General features: G+C 46.6%; 1 protein-coding gene across 2 annotated transcripts in view; it reads left to right on the top strand.

Annotated features, from left to right (window-relative positions):
* The window catches only part of slc25a12 (solute carrier family 25 member 12), a 44,978-nt gene that overhangs the window by 24,405 nt on the left and 3,356 nt on the right, over positions 1 to 17,217 (top strand). For both annotated transcript variants that reach the window (XM_063211799.1, XM_063211800.1), the window contains exons 11-15: positions 9,968 to 10,126; positions 10,612 to 10,745; positions 15,684 to 15,824; positions 16,416 to 16,554; positions 16,756 to 16,914. In XM_063211799.1, coding sequence (XP_063067869.1) covers positions 9,968 to 10,126; positions 10,612 to 10,745; positions 15,684 to 15,824; positions 16,416 to 16,554; positions 16,756 to 16,914 — 732 coding nt within the window. The remainder of the gene's footprint in view (positions 1 to 9,967; positions 10,127 to 10,611; positions 10,746 to 15,683; positions 15,825 to 16,415; positions 16,555 to 16,755; positions 16,915 to 17,217) is intronic.

The following is a 17,217-nucleotide window of genomic DNA, read 5'->3' as shown; positions in this document are numbered from 1 at the left end:
AAACGGTTTCTCCATTATTCTAATTCAATTTAACATTGTCACAGTTAAATGGCCTAAATGGGCCTTTTGGAAAGCTCAGCTGAGCAAATTTTTTACAGGTAACGAGTTATGTGATTAGTCTAACGAGTAGGACAGGTGCGGTGAACACCTGATTTGCTTTCTGCACAAAAAATGCATTCAAAGAATTTAATGATTGCACTATTTCAAATTATTCTAATTCGTTGACCAGCACCTGTAATGATACCAGTGCATTGCCTTTGCAATTTGTGTGAAAATACCTAGCTAACCGGGTTAGAAAGCAACATTGCTTAATAATGACCGCAGTGCTTAGTTACAATGTAGTGAAAGTAATCGCAAAATTTAAAATGTGGCTCGCGACGAGACCTCGGACCTCGCAGAACTCGCAGATGCATGAATACAATGTTGGTTCGTGGCCACTCCCAAGCGACTTTTGACGAGCGCAGTTGCAGAAGTCTAATCAGACCTGAAGGTGTTGCGTCACTACACTGTGTGCAGAATTATTAGGCAAACAAGTTTTTTGACAATATCGTCCATTTTATGCATATTGTCCACCACCACCCTTTATGGACATGAACACCTATTGGATTTAAGCATTCCAGGTCATGCATATTGGTATAATAAGAGACAGTGTGATCGAAGGAGCCCAATACCCTATATCAGGGCAAAATTAGTGTGCATAATTATTAGGCAACTTTGTTTTCCTCTGGGAAAATGAGCCACAAAAGAGATCTAACAAACTTTGTAAAGACTATAAACAATTTTGAAGTCTTCTAGAGGGGTGTGGCTGTCTTGAAATATTGGTCACATCCATCTAATGCACCATTACAAGCCATCAGTGTCACATGACATGTGCTCACAAAGTAACTGCAAGATTGAGAAGAATTGAAGATGAAACTACCACAAAACTATTACCCTGCAGTGCTGGTATATTCCAGAACTGAAACCTACATCGACTGTCCACAAGAACATTGTATTCAGCACTCAGAGTAAAACAGGCTGAAACCTGAAAACCACTCAACATGTCACTTAAGTCAAGACTGGGTCAAGAAATGTCTTTAGACAGTTTTTTCAATGGTTTTATGAACTAGTGAAAGTGACTGTTAATGGACCAGGTTGATGAGCCTATGGCTAGATCAGTAATGTGCACACTCAGATCAGTTGCTGAGTTCCACTCAAATACCAGCAGATTACTGCATAAATACCATTGTCTTCGTAAAATATGCAATTTTCTCCCTCTAAAAGATCCAGCCATGGGTTCATCCACCCTGTCTGTCAAGAGTCACTTTCCCAAGTCCATAAAACCTTTAAAAAAATTGTCCCCAGGTATTTTTGCCCCCGTTTTGACTTAATTAACTTGTTGAATGGTTGTCTGGTGTCATCCCTTCTTACCTTGGCCATGTCTCTGAGCGCTCAATACCCTGTTTTTCTGGACACTCTGTGTTGGTTTCTGTTCTGGAATATGATAGGACTGCAGGGTAATATTTTTTTTGTAGTTTCACGTTAAATTCTTCTCAATGTTTGGCAGTGACATTTCTTAAGAGACTGATGACTTTGTAACGGTGCATCTGATAGTTCTGTGCGAACGTGACCAACATCTTGCAAATTTCAAGACAGCCACATCCCTCTTCAAAATTGTTTATAGACATTTCAGAGTTTGTTAGATCTATTTTGTGGCCCATTTTCCCAGAAGAAAACAAAGTTGCCTAATAATTATGCACACCTGATATTAGGTGTTGGGCACCTTCGACTACATCCCCATCTTATTATACAAATATACATGACCTGGAATGCTTAAATCAAATAGGTTTTCATGTTCATATAGATTGCTGTTGGAAAATATGCATAAAAAAGACAAAATGGTCAAAAAACATGTTTGCCTAATAATTCTGCACACAGTGTAGGATGGCATGGCCTGGCTAGTAATACTGCCACCCTCATCATGCTGATGCTCACAGAGCACTGATGATGGCTTGATGGCCGAAACGCGTTTGCTTTTTGGACATGGTGGTAATATAAATAAATAATGAGACGCAGTTTGTGAGTGCAGATTTTTCTTCCTTAAGTTGATACATTTTATCGCGCACCCAAAGACTTTAATTTTTTCCAAGAAGTTGAGCGCGTCCTTTGCCAAAACTCACAGAGCAGTCGACACCACTGCTCCTACTCATCATTCTAATGCCTTCTAGCCCACCAACCAACTCCTACTGCTCCGCAACCCTCTCTGAAACTCACAACACCACACTTTTCCTCCCTCACCAACACCCCCATCACCACCACCATTACCACCACCACCACCATACCTCTTGCCTCCTTATACCCCAACCCTTTCTGACGCTTACAGAGCTCTTTACAGACATATTAGACCTCTTTACTAGTAGTCAACAACACACACCAATACCACGCCTCACCTCCTCCTCAACTCTTCCTGATGCTGAACTGGATCTTGTTGCTAACCAGTTTGCAACTTACTTGGTTCCCAATTGGCATGTCATGGGTAAGCGGTTAGGGCGTCAGACTTGTTGCCCAAAGATTGCTGGTTCGACTCCCGACCCGCCAGGTTGATGGGTGGAGTAATTAACCAGTGCTCTTCCCCATCCTCCTCCATGACTGAGGTACCCTGAGCATGGTACCGTTCCGCCACACTGTTCCCTTTGGGGCGCCATTGGGGACTGCCCCCTGGCACGGGTGATGCATAAAAATGCAATTTCGTTGCAGTGTACATTTGAGTGCTGCGGAGTGCTGTGTCCCAATGACGATGGGAGTTGGAGTTTCCCCAGTTGGGCTTTCACTTCACTTTTCAATTGAAATTGCATTGCAACCAAGAAAGTCGCTAACTGCAACCCCTGTCTTCATACTCCACAACAAATATTAAACCACTCCCCTGTGCACTATGCTTCCAGTACACTCATGAACGGCGTGACGTTTTCCATGTGCGTTACGCCCATTTGTGGGGGAAAACAGGCAATGCAAGTCAATTGGTGGTGTTGGGGTTTAATAAACGAAAGATAAGGAACTGTAGACAAGCGTTGCTCACACGCAACATGCTGAAAACGTGTTGTGTTGCCGGCTGTTCAAATAATATTGCCAAACGGCCATGACTGAAGCATGCACTGTGTTCATTTAGGGTAGCCGATGTAGCATGTAAGTTGATGAGACATTCCGTTTGTTTTCACCCATGAAGGGGCGTAACGCACATTTAGGAGCAAAGTACCCGGATGGCCGTTCATGAGTACACCCAGTACCACACCTCCTCCTCTCCTCCTCTACTCCTCCCCCACACTCCTCATCTCCTCTACTCCTCCTTCTCTCCTCCTCCACTCCTCCTCCACACTCCTCCTCTCCTTCTGCTCATCTCCTCCACTCGTTCTCATCTCCTCCACTCGTGCTCATCTCCTGATCCCTATGACGCTCACAGTCGTCTAATATTTGTTGTTGTGGAGTCTCACTCGGTACTACCCTGTTTCTCTACCAGCCAGTGCCACACCTCTGTCTTCCAGTTCCCAGACCTCATCCCTCTCTCTGACGTTCAAGAGTCCTACACACCAACCACCTCGACTACACCACACCAGTGCTACACCTCTCTTCCTGCTTTCACTTGTCCCTCTGACGCACCGATGACCTCTACACCAACGCCACACCTGCCTACGTCTCATCCTTCTGGCGATCAAATCAACCATTTTTGTACCACACCCGCACCTCTCTTTCTCCTACCACTCGTCCCTCGAGAGTCTGTCCGTCTCTCCGTCCGTCCGTCTGTCTGTCCATCCTTCCGTCTGTCTGTCTCTCTGTCTCTGTCTGTCGTCCCCCCACTGGGACTCCAGTACCAGCAGCACCACGCCCGTCTCTCTCTCCTCCCACTCAACCTCCTGATGCTCACACCCACCACACCACACCACACCACACCACACCACACCACACCACACCACACCACACCACACCCGATCTGTCTCTTGCCATCAGTCTGCTTCCCACCACTCAGCTCCAGCACCACACCTGTCTCTCTCTCTCTTCTAATCATCCAGTTCTGACGCTCACATTAACCACCTCGACACCACACCCGTTTTCCTTCTTCCCAGTTCACACCACGCTCCTCTACCCACCAGTCATGCCTCTCTGACTCTCCACCCCGACCACCTCTACACCACACTAGCATCACATGCTCCTGTGTCTTCTGACCTTTTTGTCTTCCCAGTTCCCACTACTCTCCTCCAGCACCACACCTGCCTCTCTCTTCTTCCCCTCTTGACGCTCACGCCAACCACCTGCACTGTACGCCACACCGATACCGCACCTGTTTCTTGCCAGTTCCCACTGGCCTGTCTTGCCACTACTTCACTACAGCGCCACAGCTGTCTCTCCCTGCGTCCTTCTGAGGCTGGCATCAACCACCTCTACACCACACAAGCACCCCACCCGTCTGTCTGTCTGTCTTTCCAGCCCTTACCTTCAGCACTACACCTGTCTCTCTCCACAACTGTCTTCCACCTGACCTCTTGCCGCTCACATCAACCACCCCCTCTACACAACACTAGCCCCCTCTCTCTCTTTCCACCACCTCTCTCTCTTTCCACCTGTCTGTCTCTCTCTCTCCACCACCTGTCTGCCTCTCTCTTTCCACCACCTCTCTCTCTCTTCCCACCTGTCTCTCTCTTCCCACCTGTTTCTCTCATCCTCCCACTCTCTCTCTTCCCACCTGTCTCTCTCTTTCCACCAACCGTCTATCGCTCTCTTCCCATCAGTCTGTCTCTCTTTCCACCACCTGTCTGTCTCTTACCACCAGTCATCTCTCCTAATCCCTCTGGCTCCTCCTCAGACTAACTGTTATATCCCCACTAGTGTACCTTCGTCATCCAGGCGAAGCAGAGCATGTAAACCTATGGGAAAATCTCAAGACTTTTCATAAAACTCTCGAAATGATCTGAATCTTCTGTCTTTGTCCTATAGATGAAGGCTCTTACTTTCAACAAAATCTTTCCAGGCTTGCGCTAGTCCCCTCAGCTTATGTTTGTTGGCACCGAGTAATCCCACTAGTCGCAACTTAGTTTGCGTGATGTTTTGGGAAAAATAATGTGCAAGCCTGTTTGGCATTGTGCCATTATGCAGTGGTTTTCAAAGTGGGGGCCGGGCACCCTGGGGGGGCCGCGAGGAGGTGCTAGGGGGCCGCGGCAGGATGGCAGGAAAAATATAGCCCAACAAAAAATAAATAATTGAATAAACTGAATAGCATGCAATAAAATAAAACAAAAATAAGCTAAACAATATTCCTATTCACATTCCTATTGATATTGTTTTACATCCTAGTGGGACTCTGCCTCACAGGCCCTCCACTTTGGTGGTGAAAGGGGTTCCACAGGAAAAATATTGTGGCGCGACACATGTAAGGGGGGGCCTTGACTAGAATGCACCGGTATATGGGGAGCCTTGTCATGGTAAAGTTTGGGAACCTCTGCCATAATGCCAGTGAAGAGGGTCATCACTGCCAGTTGTGTCTGCTTGCATGATCAGGGAAAATATGCATTCAATATGGGAAATAAACTCCCTCTTACTATCAGTAAATATACTTTTTTTGCTACAGTGCAAATATTCTTGAAGGAACAGTCCACCCTTTTTGTTGATTTTCACATATATGCAGTATTTCCAAGCATGATTAATGAATCTGCATATCATTTTCTTCTCAGTGTTTTCAGTACTTAGATTTATGGGTATCAGAATTATTAACATAGCTTAGAATAATCACTGGAAGTAAATGGGAGCATTAGCATCAAGCCACAAGTGACAACAGGACGGATTAAATAGCTGTTTCGCATTCTGGTGAATTTTACATTTATAAGTACATTTGATGGTGTTTTGTTTGTTCCCATAGACTTGCATTGCTACGCTTAATTTGCCAATACTGTTATACTAGGCAATGCAAACACATAGATGAAAAATCCTATGTATTCTCATATTTTACTGGCACTTAACTACATATGAACAATTTCTTGAAATGAGGTGGACTGTTCCTTTAAGACGTTTGCCAAAGCTCTGGTTTTATGTTTGATGTTTGTTTTCCGATTTTAATCAGAATCTTAGATGACCTTATTCAGCAACATTGTTTATTTTTTTCACAAACTGAGTAATTCTCACTGTGTTCATCCAGCACCCTGAGGTGATGGGTCCCTTAAATACTCTCAAGGCTTTGGCTTTCCAGGTTTTTTTGGGGGGCTGAACCAGGTCGCTTTCTAGGCGTTTAAAACTAGCACTTTCCCTTTGTTTGTCTTCAGACGTGCCGTCTGAACGATGGCACACTGAATGGCCGAATGTAAAATACATAAATACAGTGACCCCCGAGGTTATGTAAATATTTGCCGCGTAAGCACGAGGGAGGGAGTGAGCGAGCAAGCCCCACCACGAGCAAGGGCGAGAGCCAGAGCCAGCGCCAGCGTGGATCAAAGTAAATAAGAACCCTCCACAAGCTTGCCCGCAGAAACTGGCGTCGCGAGGGGCAGACACTTTGCAGTCATCCCAAAGTACAGGCTTGCTACCGTGGTGGTGGTGGTGGTGTATGTTGTATGTTTTTTTTTCCTTTCGTCTCTCCTTTCTTCCTTCCTTCCTTTCTTTCTTTTCTTCTATGGAAGATCGTGTTTCCACCTCCTCCCTCCTCTTTCCCCTCGTCTCCTTGTCTGCCACTGTAATGGCTCTAAAGCAGTGTTTCCCAACCAGGGTTACGTGTACCACTAGGGGTACACGAGCACACTGCAGGGGGTACTTGGAAAAATGTTATTATTATAACAAATATATGGAGCAGTCACATCAGGACATCAGCGATATAGAACAGGAATTAGGGGGTACTCATGGCACAACTAAGATGCTTAGGTGGTACGCAACCCAAAAAAGGTTGGGAATCACTGTTCTAAAGAACTGTCTATGCCTCTGATCTATGGCCTATTTGATGTCTGGGCAATGCATCCATATGCATCGACGCACCTAAATCACATCCACAGACACAAGGCTTTGATCCCCTACTGAAGGATACTAAGAGGTGCCTACTAGCGTACATACAGCTTTAGAGTCAAAATAGAAATGAGCAAATCATGTGTGACTTTATCACCATGGGTGGCATTCGTGAACATGCTTTGACTGGTTGGTCTTGACATGTTAGCCTAGCTTTTGTTTCTAACTGCGTATGAGTGTAGTGTAGTTTGACACGGAACAACTTTAAAGTTTTGATTTCTTTAATGTGTTAATGACATGCAGACCTGCCAGGCGATGTCTGTATAACCACGGTTCATCATCACCATTCAGGAACATCAATGCCTTTCTAAGCACATAAGTGTGTGTGTGTAGGGCTGAGTACCGATCAGAATTTTTCGGTTTCGGTTCCGGTTCCAGAACCTACGTTTCAATGCCGGTTCCTGACGGTGCCATTTTCGGTTCCTAATTTATAAACACTGAACGAAATGTTTAAAAATCTCAAACGACCACCGAGCCTACCTCATTATCCAGTTGAAGTTCCCGGGAATTTATTTTAAATTGAGAACTACAATCTAAATCCAACCCTATCCATTTCGTGGTTGTGCATCTTTGCATCGGAGCATCAGGTCATAGTCATACAGTCGATGTTCATGGCAATCGCGCAGACAATCGTGCGAATTTACCTGATTACAAACTGAACCAGCATGAAGTTTTGCATCAGCCCCAGACAACTTGAGCGGCAAAACAACAAGGAGAAACTCACATTTAATTTTTTACGCTGCACACGCTCGTTTTAAAACATGCCCGGGGATTTTGGCCTCGCGCAGGGACTGTTAAATGGAAAAGCATGGTGTAGCCTACTGTCTGACCTGTCACTGCCGTCCCGTTGACTGTCAGGATTTGGCCTGTTGAAACTTTTCCAACTTTTGTCTTAAAATCAGGCAATTTTGCAGTTTTTTTTAGCTAACAGGTATGCTGTTCTTGCAAACACTTTTAAAACAAGTAAGGTCGCCAAATTCCGCCCACTTCACTGTGAACGTGATAATGTCACTATTTCAAATACTATTTGATTATGTTATCGTATATTTTTGGATAGCGGCAACTGTGTAGATGAGGTAATGAGCAATATTAGCTAACATTGGTGGCCCTTTCTATCGTAATTTGGAGATAACGTCCAGCATGTCCAAAATCTAGTTTCAGCACAATTCGCCGGCGAAAGGCTCCCAATTCCGCCCGCTTGATTTCAGGTCACGTCGGTATTTCCGTTAGCCTACTGTTATTCCTTCATGCTGTTTTGCTTATTTCGTTCACACTTGTAGTCCTAAAGCGAAACAGGGAAGCAGCCAGGGCAAGTTTTTAGCCAGAATGTCGTCGTGAAATTAAAGTTCCACCTTCATGGCTGCCCATTACGACACCCTTCATTACAATGCTGTTTATGGCCGTTTGACTCAGTTTTAAATGTCATCACCGTTTCAAATTGTATGCATACGAACTCCGTATCATGTCGATATCCATTCCTGACTTAAACAGTGGATACATAATTAACTATCATCACTTATAAGTAGGCGGGCGGATTTGGGGAACGGGCGGAGGCGACTTGTTACGCACGCAGTGAAGCACTGGGCGCGCTCTGTTTCGAGTTCTTTGCATGGTCCGTAATTATAGGCTACCAAACGGAAAAAAAATATCCACATAGAAGAAATCAAGTCTTCAGTTTCAATAATACACGTTACTGCCTTCCGTGGCACAAAGAAAGTCTCTCGCGGCCAAAAGTGACTGAGCTCACCTGATGCTTCTGATATGAGTTTACATTTTATTGACATGAAATTTAAACTTTGCAATGATTCACGGTGTAATCCAAAAAGTCAGAGAATGCGCGCACCCACCACTAAAGGGAAAAGGTCCCCAACACTGTTTGATGAGTCATGGTGGAGTGAACAGTGTTGCCGACTTTTACTTTCCTCATACGCCGATGTAACCATCTGCGTGAGAATGATGGAATGCTTCGTTTGCACACCTCTGGCTGTTTCTTGGCTCGCAGTGGCTGTGTCGGAGACAAAGTTTGAATTCTTTGCCGTCTACAAACGCTAGAAATAGGCTACTCTTCTCGGTAAACCTACACAAATTAAAGATGGGCTGATGGTAGTTTCTCTCGTAACAGCGTTAGTATCCATAGATGATTTGACGACCTGTTTAAAAGGGGGTTGTAGCCTGCCAGCAGTCTCTGCAAGCCAGAATGATCACAATTAATGTTACCAGATTTTTTGCCAGAAGCGGCTGCCGTTCTGACTGCGTTAACGTTCTGGGATTATAAATGCGAAATGATAACTGACGTGATGGACATCTAGGAACCGAAATGTGGAACCGACAGCCAAGGCACGTTTCGATGCCAAGTAGAACCTTAGCCTTTCATTCAATTCCATTAAGGAACCGAATTTCGGTACCCAGTCCTATGTGTGTGTGTGTGTGCGTACGTGTCTGCGTGCGTGTCTGCGTGCGTGCGTGCGTGCGTGCGTGCGTGCGTGCGTGCGTGCGTGCGTGCGTGCTTGCATGTCCATGTGCACAGGTGTGTGAGAGCCACAGGTGCAACAGGGGTGTATTGACCTGGCGAAGTAATGGTAATGGCTGTGCATATAAATATACAGTATATATCGGCCGAGCTCGCCCCCCACGACGGGAGGCTCCGGATTTTCGTATCCCCACGGCCTTCCATCGCTGCTCCTGTCCTGTCGTGGGTTTGCTTATCATCTCCACCAAATGTGACTGTTCCATTTCATCAAGGACTTGAACTTTCCACTGCCTGTCTATTTTTGTTGTGTCCCTGTTTTGTACTCTGTATGTCTTTGAGTGTTTGTATGTTATTTGTTTGGCCTTGGCCTATCTCTAAAGTGTCTTTGAGTGCCATGAAAACCGCTATATAAAATAAATATATTATTATTATTATATATTTACACATTAATAATATCTATGTGTACGTGTGTTATGTGTTTAGCTACTGGTGCAACGGCGGTGTACCCCATTGACCTGGTGAAGACGCGTATGCAGAACCAGCGCTCCACGGGCTCCTTTGTAGGAGAGCTGATGTACAAGAACAGCTTCGACTGCGCCAAGAAGGTCCTGCGCTACGAAGGAGCCTTTGGCTTCTACCGAGGTACCCGGCCTGTGCGTGTGTGTGTGTGTGTGTGTGTGTGTGTGTGTGTGTGTGTGTGTGTGTCTGTGTGTGTGTGTGTGTGTGTGTGTGTGTGTGTGTGTGTGTGTGTGTGTGTGTGTGTGTGTGTGCCTGTGTGTTTGTGCCAGTGTGTGTGTGTGTCTGTGCGAGCGTGTGCGTGTGCGCGCTGCTCTGCCCACGTGTGTGTGTAGAGGTACCCAGTTTGTGTGGCTGTGTTTGTGTTTATGTGCAATTTTATTGGCTTGGGCTTCTGTGCGTGTGGTTGGTGGAATTTGGAGGGGGAAGGGTAGTGAGTGTGTGCACATGTGTGCATGTGTTGTGTCTGTTTTCCAAAGAGTCACGATGAAAGACCAACACTGCCATCTACTGTTAGATGATATTTTTGCATGCGGTTTCCTTTTGTCCTGACGTGTGTGTGTGTGTGTGTCTGTCTGTGTGTGTGTGTGTGTGTGTGTGTGTGTTGGCAGGCCTGGTGCCTCAGCTGCTCGGCGTGGCTCCAGAGAAGGCCATCAAGCTGACGGTGAACGACTTTGTGCGCGACAAGTTCACAGATAAGGACGGCTCCATCCCTCTCTTCGCAGAGATCATGGCCGGAGGCTGTGTGAGTGCTATTGTATTTTAGTCCCCCGTATTTTAAAAAAATATATATAGTTAACTCCCAAAATGTATGTTGCCCAATCACAAATTTGTGTATTTAACGCATTAAGACTTCAGAACCTAAAGAATTTAACATAACATCTTGTAATGGCTTAAAGGTCCACTGTGTGATTTTGAGTTGAATTTCCAAAGATGTATGGTGCCCACTCACACATTTGATCTTTTGTCACAAATATTAGTCTGGTCTGACCAGAGCTAGGGCTGATATCTGACTGAGTCATTATGGCAGATTTACATGGAAATGTTCCACCTTCTCAAGTATGTAAAGTGTACATTTCCAAGCCATGATGAAAACTTAAAAATAGATGGGAAAAAAAATATGTATTTATGAACGGGCAGCATAAATTCTGGAATAAGGATGACAAAATGGTGTACATCCCCTGTTAAAGTACAGGACAAACGCTGATTCAAATTGACAGAAGTCTGCACACTTGACATTCTTCCATTGCATTTATTCCATTTGTTTCATGGCAGAACAACGTTTCAAGGTCCGTGAGGTCTTCCTCAGGTTTCTATTTGTGTGTATAAGCAATGGAGGAGTATATGGCAATGCTACTGTTTGTCTTAGGTCTTGTACTTACAAGTCTGCTCTCAGTCGAATGTTGCTTTAGGCTCATGTGCGTTTTTGTGTTTTTATGTATGGCCAGTGTGTCGTTTTCCTGTATGTAGGAGTGTGTGCGTGTGTGAATGTGTGTGCGCGTGCGCGCATGTGTGGGTGCGTGCGTGCGTGCGTGCGTGCATGTGTGTGTGTGTAAAAGTATGCTTCTATGTGGTGTATTTTTTTTGGTCTATTTTTGATGTTTGTGAGTATGTTGGGGGGGAGGGGTGTATGAGTGTGTCAGTACACTTGTGATGTGTGCGTTTACGTGCATATATATGTGTGTGTGTGTTGGGGGGTGTGACAGAGTGGGAGGGAGCCCCCACCTCACCGCACCCCTTCCCCCCTTGTCTTAAAGTGGGCAGCCCGTTCTGGAACCCCGTAATTACGGTCCATTTTTAAAAAGCCATCTCTCTCTCTCTCTCTCTCTCTCTCTCTCTCTCTCTCTCTCTCTCTCTCTCTCTCTCTCTCTCTCTCTCTCACACCCCCTCCCTCCCGCCTCAGTGTTCCAGTGGGCTCTATTTTTACTCTGCCTAATTTTGGCCTTTGGGCTTCCCTTCACATGTGGTCTCCTCTCCTCTCCCCTCTGGCTGCTGCAGGGGCCACGTTACTCCGGCAACGCCCCCCACAGGCCTGCATACTAACCTTTTTTGGGGTCTGTGTGTATGTGTGGTGTGGGGAGTTGTAGGCAGGGTTGGTGTGTGTGTGTGTGTGTGTGTGTGTGTGTGTGTGTGATGAGAGTGGGGGTTATGGACAACATTGTGCGCGCTCGTGCGTGCGTGTCGTGGCAAGGCAAGGGTGGGGGCCCGTGCGCTGGTGGCAGGTTTTGAGGTTGCGACCCCTGCCAGCGTTTTGATTGGCGGCGAGCTGCAGGCCAGCGAGGGCTTGGCTCGGTTTACTCAAGCATCTATTCCGCCCCACTCTCGTCCCTCATCCCAAGATGCAGTCAAGGCCGCTGACAGCTTTGGCCAGGCCCAAGGCGAAGTCATCTGAATGCATGTGAATACAGACGAAAATGGCAGCGTGGAGCAGATGCATTAACAGGACAGGAGCACAAACATCTCATAAACGAAGCGAGCGAGCGAACAAACAAACAAACAAACAAACAAACAGCAACACGTTGCCATCTCCTTTATAGAGGCATTACGGCATAGCAACACAACACAAGACCTGCCTCTCCTGTCAAGACATAGCCACTCATTTGAAAAGGCAAACTCATTAAAATCCTACTCACTATAACTAAACTGCCAGAGAATTAGCTGTCCGTTTTTAGATTTCTCCGTCATGAATGTTTGTCCTAGTTGGCATAGTTACCCAACACAGATCTAGCTACTGTTGCTTCTTGTTGATCTGAGAAGCCTCTGTGATTGCGCTTTTTAAAATTGATACTGTTCCATTTTTGGAAATAAGCTAATTTTACACCTCTCCTTGAGTTAAATGATTAAGTTGTACCTTTCTGCCGTTCTCTGAGTATGGCAGTGCAAATTTTACCTCCAAGCTAGCAATTAACATTGAGTCCTATGAGACCAGTTAGCTGCCAGCTGGTCTCATAGGACTCAATGTTAACTGTTAGCTTAGAGGTAAAATTTGCACTGCCATACTCGGAGAACGGTTGAAAGTACAGGAGAAAGGTACAACTCAATCATTTAATTCAAGGAGAGGTGTAAAATAAGCTTATTTAAAAAAATGGGACGGTATCAATTTAAATTGCAGCTGAGAGACAAAGTTTATTGCTAGTCTCAATAGCAATAAATACTAGTTCTCCTTGTTCTTTCAAACTTTCAAATGGTTGAACCATAAAACAGACATGACTGTGACATTATCAGTTGAATTACAATGCATATATCCCTTTAAAAAAAAAAAAATCCTTTTTAATTATATAATCCCTTTTTTTCGTTACCGAGTCTCAATGGCAGTCTGCCTTGTTGTTGCCCATCTGCAAGTTACTGTAAAGTGTTATTACGGTGTCAGGCTGTAGTCATATAAGTGTAACTGCCAAAAGTTGTCATCATGGCTTCTGATGTGACTTCTTATGGATTAGAAGTCCCAATACTCTGACATGTTTGGCTGTGTTGATATGAGGACAGTCACTGTAAAAGCATGTTGCCTTTTTTTCTCTGCCGACTTCTTCTGGTCTCTGCTGTGTCTTGACATCCCTGACCCCTGGCCATATCACTAGAGTAACGAGGACCATTGCTAAAAGGCCACCGCTAAACTATTAACATCCTGCTATCTCCCGACACAAACGAGATGCCTCGTAAAGATAAAGGGGAAGACGACAGACTAACAGATAAACGAGTGTTCGTCTCCTTCGACCCTTGTATTGGTCTCCTTCTCTTCTTCTGCGACCTCGGGCCGGCTGACTGCAGAGTGGTTTGACGTGTGTGTGTGTGCGTGCGTGTGCGCGCGCGTGTGTGTGTGTGCGCGCGTCTGTGTGTGTGTGTGTGTGTGTGTGTGTGTGTGTGTGTGTGTGCGCGTCTGTGTGTGTGTGCGTGTGCGCACGTCTGTGTGTGTGTGCGTGTGCGCGGGTCTGTGTGTGTGTTTGCGCGCGCGTCTGTGTGTGTGCGCGCGCGCGCCTGCCTGTGTGTGTGCGCGCGCGCGCCTGCCTGTGTGTGTGTGTGCGCGCCTGCCTGCCTGCCTGCCTGCCTGCGTGCGTGCGTGCGTGCGTGCGTGCGTGCGTGTCTGTGTCTGTGTATTATTTTGCTTCTGAAGTCATTTCTTGTTGGTTTTATGACACCACAGTAGTGGGCCCCCTCCACATCAAAAAGCTGCCACAGGGCTGACCGCAGCAGCAGGGCAGCGCGACCACCACAGCAGCTCTGAAATGACATTAAGTCTACTGAACTGAACTGAGCTCTCCACATTAATCCCCAACCCGCCACCGCACACACAGGATGCCACTGATGAGGACGGGCCATCAGGAAAAACAAATGACAAACCCATCCTCCACCTTCACCACCTCCTCCTCCTCCATCCGGGCAAGAGGAGGTGGGGGGAGAAAGAGGGATGATGTTCGGAAGGAAAGAGGTAGCTAGCGTAGGACGGGCAGGTAAACACAAGAGGGAGAGGAATAGACGGATGGCGAGCGGACGAGTGCAGGAAATGGTGGGTGGAGGGTAAGGGGAATGAGTGAGGGTTGGGGATATGGGGGGGGGTTTGTGAGAGAGGGCTGTAGGGGAGTAGTCCAGCGGTCTGGACAGCGGTGTGGGATGGGTGGGGAAATGGGGGCGGCGAGTTAGGAATGGAGGGGGTGATTGTAGTGTAGAGAGGTCTGGACAACAAGGTGGGGTCGGGAATGAAGTGGTGCAATGAGGGGGTAAGGGATGGAGGGATGAAGTGAGGGCTGGAGGAGTGGAGGAGTGCAGAGGCCTGGACAGTGGTGTGGGATGGGTGGATGAGGTTAGGTAGGGTGGTGAGGTGAGTGAAGGACGGAGAGATGGGGTAGAGAAGTGCAGAGATCTGGACAACAGCAGAGCGGTGGGGGGTGGGGTTTGAGGGAGGGATGGAGTGCACAGAGTGGTGTGGGGGTTGTGGTGGTGGTGGGGGGGGGGGGGGGTGTGCCAGAGGTCAGGGTGTAGAGGTCAAAGTGCTGGTGCCGGGGTCAGACGCTTCAGGCCATGTCAGCCCCGGCCTGGCTGGCTCATGGCTCATGGCTCATGGCCCTGCCTGGCTGTCATGTTCGAGTTGTTCACTCTGACTCATTTTCTCTCTTTCTACCTCTCTTTCCATGTTGTTCTTCTTATTCTCTTCTACTTCTTATTCTCTCCCCTTATCTCTGTTGTTAAAGCCCTGCCACCAGTTTCCTATCGGTTCAAAATGATGAATTCCATTATCTCATTACCAGCCACCACGCCTCATTTGTAAACTATATTAACTCTGTCATTCTCTCGCTCCCTAGTCTCACTCGTTTATCTTCTAACTCCAATTAAAACAAAACGTGGCCAGTAGTGCTTACCTTTGTTTATCTTGGATGGTTGTGTGTGTTATGGAAGACCTTGTTGGCAGGAATAATGTGATGTGAGATGTGATCCAAGATGTGACCCACATGAACCATAAATGAATGAATAATGGAAGTGGAGGACGGCACTATTTTTAGATTTTTTTTCTTTTGTTTCTTCACCCACAAACGTGTCAGGCAGAACCCTTCTTTGGGCTCTGCCCAAAACGTACATTATCTGATGTATAATCTTTTGTGATCCTTTTCCTCTCTAGGCTGGTGGATCACAGGTGATTTAATATGCGATGTGATCTGATCTGTGTGTGTGTGTTCTATTCCCCTTGCAGGCCGGTGGATCTCAGGTGATTTTCACCAACCCGCTGGAGATCGTCAAGATCCGGCTGCAGGTTGCCGGGGAGATCACCACGGGGCCTCGTGTGAGCGCGCTCAGTGTGGTCAAGGACCTCGGATTCCTTGGCCTCTACAAGGTGCGTCAGATTAGAAGGATAAACCGTGGATTCATAAACCATTCAGGGTTTCCCAAACTTAACCGTGCCAAGGACCCCATACCTTGGTAGATTCCAGCCAAGGCCCCCTTTACATGGGTCGTGCCGCACTACTTTTCCTGTGCATCCCCTTTCACAACCATAGTCTAGGCCTGTGAGTCAGTGCCCCACTAGGATATATAAAATTAACTAATGGGAATATTGTTTCGCTCATTTTTTGTTTATTTTGGTGTACATTAGTTATTCAATTTCTTCAATAATTTATTCTATTATTTCTTACCAACTTTTCACGGCCCCCCTAGCACCCCCTTGGGGCTCCCGGCCCCCACTTTGAAAACCACTGTCCCAATCTACGATCACTACTATTATTATTATTTGGGGGCACTTACTAACAAACCTAGACTAGTTGTGAAAGGGGGTGCGGTGCACAGAAAAGGGGGGCCTTGGATATTAATCTCCCGGGGGGCCTTGTCTTGGTAAAGTTTGGGAGCTCCTGCTCTACACAGTGTGCCACAGCAACCCCAAAATGCCCATTTCTAAGGTGTGGGTTTTTTGTGTTGTGTGCCTGTGCAGGGTGCGAAGGCTTGCTTCCTGCGAGACATCCCGTTCTCTGCCATCTACTTCCCGGTGTACGCCCACATGAAGGCGCAGTTTGCAGACGAGCAGGGCAGGCTGGGACCCCTACAGCTGCTCACCGCCGGAGCCATCGCTGGTAGGCATGATCACCCACTACCACTGGCCAATCAGGAAGGCCAAACTGGAGATGAGAGTTCTATCTAAACATAAACACACACATGCGCACACACACACACACACACACACACACACCACATTTTCACCCTCTTGACTGGTATTATTTACACACAGGAAACATTGGTCTCACCTTCTTGTTTTGCCACCTCGTATTTCGCAGGTATCCCTGCGGCCTCGCTGGTCACGCCTGCTGATGTCATCAAGACGCGACTGCAGGTGGCTGCACGTGCAGGCCAGACAACGTATAATGGCGTGATTGACTGCTTCCGCAAGATCATGCAGGAGGAAGGCTTCAGAGCACTGTGGAAGGGAGCAACCGGTAAACACAACACACACACACACTCTCTCTCTCTCTCTCTCTCTCTCTCTCTCTCTCTCTCTCGCTCTCTCTCTCACACAGTCTCTCTCTCTCTCTCTCTGTTGTGACAGACAGTTTGTTTGTTGTAGTTCAGAATGTTTTTGAATTACCACACACACACACACACACACACACACACACACACACACACACACACACACACGATGGGTCTTCTGTTTAAACACGCTGAAATACCTAGGCTAACATTGATGTTTTGGCCACTAATGAAAGAACTTTAATACATTGATGCTTGAATAATATTTT

This window comes from Engraulis encrasicolus, chromosome 12, assembly GCF_034702125.1.
Source record: "Engraulis encrasicolus isolate BLACKSEA-1 chromosome 12, IST_EnEncr_1.0, whole genome shotgun sequence".
Lineage (NCBI taxonomy): Eukaryota > Metazoa > Chordata > Actinopteri > Clupeiformes > Engraulidae > Engraulis > Engraulis encrasicolus.
This window is presented reverse-complemented; position numbering and strand designations above follow the sequence as displayed.